At 53.3% G+C, this 4428-nt stretch overlaps 1 protein-coding gene across 1 annotated transcript; it reads right to left on the reverse strand.

The window, feature by feature from the left end:
- Window positions 1-1618: 1618 nt before the first annotated feature.
- Window positions 1619-3345, reverse strand: LOC101576019 (metallothionein-I, hippocampal-like). The gene is made up of 3 exons (XM_004625971.2): window positions 3198-3345; window positions 2550-2615; window positions 1619-1756 (listed from the first exon to the last, which is right to left on the reverse strand). Exons 1-3 carry the CDS (start codon window positions 3223-3225, stop codon window positions 1665-1667), a joined length of 186 nt encoding a protein of 61 aa, XP_004626028.1. The 5' UTR covers window positions 3226-3345; the 3' UTR covers window positions 1619-1664.
- Between the last annotated feature and the right edge of the window lie 1083 nt (window positions 3346-4428).

Genomic DNA, 4428 nt, shown 5'->3' on the forward strand with positions numbered 1-4428 from the left:
CTGGGTAGGTGAGATGACTGTCCCTACAGGGGAGACATGAGAGACACAGACAGGCACATCACTGGCCTAAGTGGTAGATGAAGTCCTAGCCAGGCTACCTGGCCGCAGAGCCTGTGCTCTTACCTGTTCTGCCAGGGTGTTTTTTAGTGCTGAACTTGGCACTGAAACTTTTGGGATTCCAGTGACAGCCACGTCAAAAATTTCAAAATTATTCTGAGTTCATCCGCCCAACAGCCAACATCCACATTGACCCCACCCGTCCAGGAAGGGGGAAGGCCTCAAGGGTGGGGCTGAGTGATGGCAGGAAGATGCCATTTCACACATGACTTGGAAAATAAAAGGCTGCAAGTTGAGCGATTGAGTTTGTCAGCCTCAGAAAAGACACTGTGTGCCCATCTCCTGAGGAATTTGGCAGCTATAATTCCCCAAAACAATTCTGAAAGAGCGAGGCTGGGTACATTTGGGGCTTTGGCACCAAGGCTTCCAGACAGTCTGGAGTAAACATGCCACAACCCTGCCCATGCCCAGTGAGGTCCCATGCAGGACACCAGCCCACACATAACGGGGTGTCATGGAGCATCCCAAGGAGGCTTGGCCCCACCCTGAGCATACTTTGGTCCCTGCTTGGCCACCCCTGCCCACTTCCCCTCCAGAGCCAGACAGAAGCTGGGGAATCTCCACAGGGCACTTCCAGGTCCCCTCAGTCACTGGCGTCACTGCCAGAGTTGTTCCAAATATCACTGGAATAGCAGTATTTCTTAGACTTGAGACCAGAGGAAATGACAGGGATCATTTTACTTCTCCAAGTGATTCCACAGAACTGCTTCATTGGGGTGCAACTTTAGATATTTGTTAAAAGTATAGCTTCCCCCAAGCCAATCTTAGACATAAAAAAAAGGAGGTACTTAGAGTGGAACACTGCCTCAAGCAATGAACTAGCTGTGCCACCACGGTGGGGGTCAGATGAGTGAGGCTCATGATCTGTCCCTCCTGCTCCCAAAAGGAACCCGGGCCACTCCCCTGACCACTACTGGACAGACCTTATTTCCTGAGCACACCAAGCTCTTCCCCACTTTCCCAAGTTGAGCTTAGCAGGAATGCCACTTCTCAGGTGTTCCTGCAAATGGCTCTTCCTCTTAGTCCTGGCCACTGCATCCTCTTAGTCCTGGCCACTGTTTACAGGACTTCCTATTCCATGGTTAGGTCTCTCCAGCAGCTCCTAAGCTGTGTCCCTGTCTTTGTTGTCTATGCCCAACAAGGTAGGCAGTAGGTGCACCACCAATGGCCATTACATGTAGATTGTGACATAAATAGCATAGTGACCCCAACCAGTTCACTAGTTCTGTAAAGTGGCAGAGGACATTCCCGGCCCAGTTCACAAGGCCCAGTTCACAGGAGAGCCAAGGCCAGGAACAACTGCAGGACACCTTGCACGTGGAATCACTCTCATGGTCTTCCTCATCCTGGGTCCTCTATACCTCACCTAGAACCAAGTCCCATATTCCCACACACCACGAGACACCTAGAGCCAGAATCTGGACATGTTTATTATCAATCACATATTTCATAGAAAAAGATATAGCAAATGGGTCAGGGTGTATGAAAAAACAACACAGGTTTTCACAGCCACTCTATGTACACATGGGAACAGGGTCTCCCCGAAATCAGGTGCAGCAGCTGCACTTGTCTGAAGCCCCTTTGCAGATGCAGCCCTTGGCACACTTGGCACAGCCCACGGGGCAGCAGGAGCAGCAGCCTGGGGAAGAAAGGGGACAGTGAGAGGTTAAACAGTCTCACCTCAACAGCAGGATTGGCACCTCTATCCCCACCCTCAGAGGAGCCTCAAGTCAGGAGGAGCCTCTAGAGAAACTGGTGGATCTTTGGATTGTTATGCTTCCTATAAAGGCTGCTCAGGCCCTCTGGAGCCCAGGACAGCTCCCCCACACACACACCATTCCACAAAGTGTGAAAGTCTGAGATGAAGTGGGACAAACTTCTAACAGAGTAGCTCTGGTGGGAGCTGGGATGTGTTGGAGATTCCATTACAGGGAAAGGCTGACCCAGGAGGTTAGAAACCCCAGGTGGTCATCAAATCATGTGCACATTTCCCAGGTGTATTGAGAAGCAGGAGACCCAACTAGGCCTGGAGGTGCAGGCTGGTAATCCCAGCACTCTGGGAGGCTGAGGCAGGACTGCAAATTTGAGCGCAGCCCAGGCAATTTAACAAGACCTTGTCTCCAAGTTAAACATTTTCAAAAGGCCTGAGGGTATAGCTCAAAGCAAGAGCCGTAGGTTCAATCTCCAGAACTGGAGAGTGTGGAGGAGCAGACAGACATAGGTTCAAGTCCTGGCTCAGACTCTGACAGAAGTCGGTGACCTTTTTGAGCCTCAATTTCCCAGCCTGCGATAAGAGGGTAGGGCTCCACTGGTCTTTTGAGCTCAGGTCCTAAATGGGGGCTGAAAATAACAGGTGGGAAGTTGGACTCCGGCCTGCTGACCCCTAGGCCCCACCTCTGCCCAGCCCACACTCCCAGGGAAGCCACACTCACTCTTCTTGCAGGAGGTGCATTTGCACTCTTTGCACGAGCAGGAGCTGGCGCAGGCGCAGGAGCCACCTGTGGAGGGAAAGGCAGTGAGCGAGAGTGAGAGCGAGAGCAGGAAGATGCAAGGGACACCGCAAGGGACACAGCGGCACATTGCTGACTCTCCACAGTCCCTTCTGTGAGCCAGGTCAACGGGGAAGAACTCCTTCTTCCCTCGGAGGGGCGCAGGAAAGAAGCACATCTTCTGTCCTTTCATCTCAAGTTCCTCCCTGTTTCTACTCTCTCGGGATGGTCAGAGACTCCAAACTCAGCCCAGGATGACTGCGACTGAAGACCTGGGCCCTACATCCTGACCTCCAAAGAGGTAAGCCCTTCTGCCTTCCACCCAGCTTGATGGCTCTGAGGTCTGCACAAAGCCCAGCACCTCCTGACCAACTAGCTGTGCCACACCGAGCAGATCAGCGCTGCGCTCAAATTTTGACACAGAGCACAGGGAGGATAGAAATGCTGTCAGATGCATAACCAGAACGAAAGCATCGGACAAAGTGAGTTCACGTGGCTCAGAACTCAAACATGATCTCCTCGAACCCAGGGACACGCTGTCCTGGCGCTGGAAATTGGGTATCCAAAGGTCCAGAGTCAGGCGTCTCTTACCAGTGGCGCAGGAGCAGTTGGGGTCCATACTGAGCTTAGGTGAGAGTGGAAGTCAGAAGCAACAGGCGGGAGGTTATCGTCTGGAAGTCTTGGGGAGCAGGCTGCCTGCCCGCTAATTTTATAGCTAGGGAACAGCGCCGGGTGCAAAGGCACCACCCCGCGGGTGCAGTCGTTTGGGATTTGCACTTGGAGCCGAGCGCCGCCCGGGCTCTGGGCAGCGCTGAGCGCACCGTGCGCCGGGCGCAAAACCCTACGTGCGCGGCGGTTGAGCAACTGGGCGCCGCCTCTTTGGTGCCGGCTGGCTCGAGCGGGAGGGGCTTGCGCTCCCCCACACCCTGCGCTCCCGCCGCCTCTCTCTGTTTCCCGAAAGTTTGCCCGTCACTCCTTCCCCCGAGCGTACGTTCCCGGAACCCAGTCGTGGCGACCCCCCCACCCCAGCCTAGCCCCGTGGGCGTCAGATAGCCTAGCCGGAAAGCCGAGTGCAACCGTGTGCCCGCGCTCTCATCTCACCATGATTGGATGAGCAGTGAGCAAGTTGTGTGCGTATGACCCACGGCTCAAGTCACCTTTGCCTCATGTCCCGGGCTTCACTTCGTCCTGCCCTGTTTTCTTGTACACTGTACCAAGTGGATACAGGTTTCCCCTTACCCCACCCTTCCTTCCATTCTTGGGGCTGAAGGTATTGTAGGCCACTAAGTTAGATAAAAATATTATAGGCTGTCAGACAGGGGGCCCTCAATGAGGCAGCAGGGAAGACAAGGAATGTTTAACTGTAGAGAGACAGAGGCTCCTGCTGTGGGCCAGACCTAAACACCAAAGATTCGAACAAATGCTTACCTCCCTAAAAATGGGCACCCAAGACTGATCATCACCTTGAGGAAGCCAGGGAGAGTCACTAATCCAACTGCTGCTGGCTGGCTACTGGATAAAGTCCTGTTCTAAATGTGTGCCTGCTTGCTATGTGACTTGCTTCCCCATTCAGCTCTGGATTTAATCAATTATACCTGAGAAGTGGTGCTTGTAGTCTCATTGGTTGACCATAGTTTGGTTCCACTTCATGCCCACCTAAGTGAGTTCCCATGGTTTCCGCCTTAGCCCCACTTCGCTGCATGGTTTTACTCTATAAAAGACCCTCGAGGGCCAGGGAGATGGCTTAATAGGATAAGTGCTTGACTGGCAAACGCAAATCTGAGTTCAATCCGAGTTCAATCCCCGGTTCCACCAAAAGAAA

Source organism: Octodon degus, unplaced genomic scaffold, assembly GCF_000260255.1.
Source record: "Octodon degus isolate 3935 unplaced genomic scaffold, OctDeg1.0 scaffold00011, whole genome shotgun sequence".
Taxonomy (NCBI): domain Eukaryota; kingdom Metazoa; phylum Chordata; class Mammalia; order Rodentia; family Octodontidae; genus Octodon; species Octodon degus.

Coding starts and splice junctions, on each gene's coding strand:
- LOC101576019 (XM_004625971.2), bottom strand. CDS start 3,225: ATGGACCCCAACTGCTCCTGCGCCACTG. Junction 2,616..3,197: donor CAACTGCTCCTGCGCCACTG/GTAAGAGACGCC, acceptor TTCCCTCCACAG/GTGGCTCCTGCGCCTGCGCC. Junction 1,757..2,549: donor ATGCACCTCCTGCAAGAAGA/GTGAGTGTGGCT, acceptor TTTCTTCCCCAG/GCTGCTGCTCCTGCTGCCCC.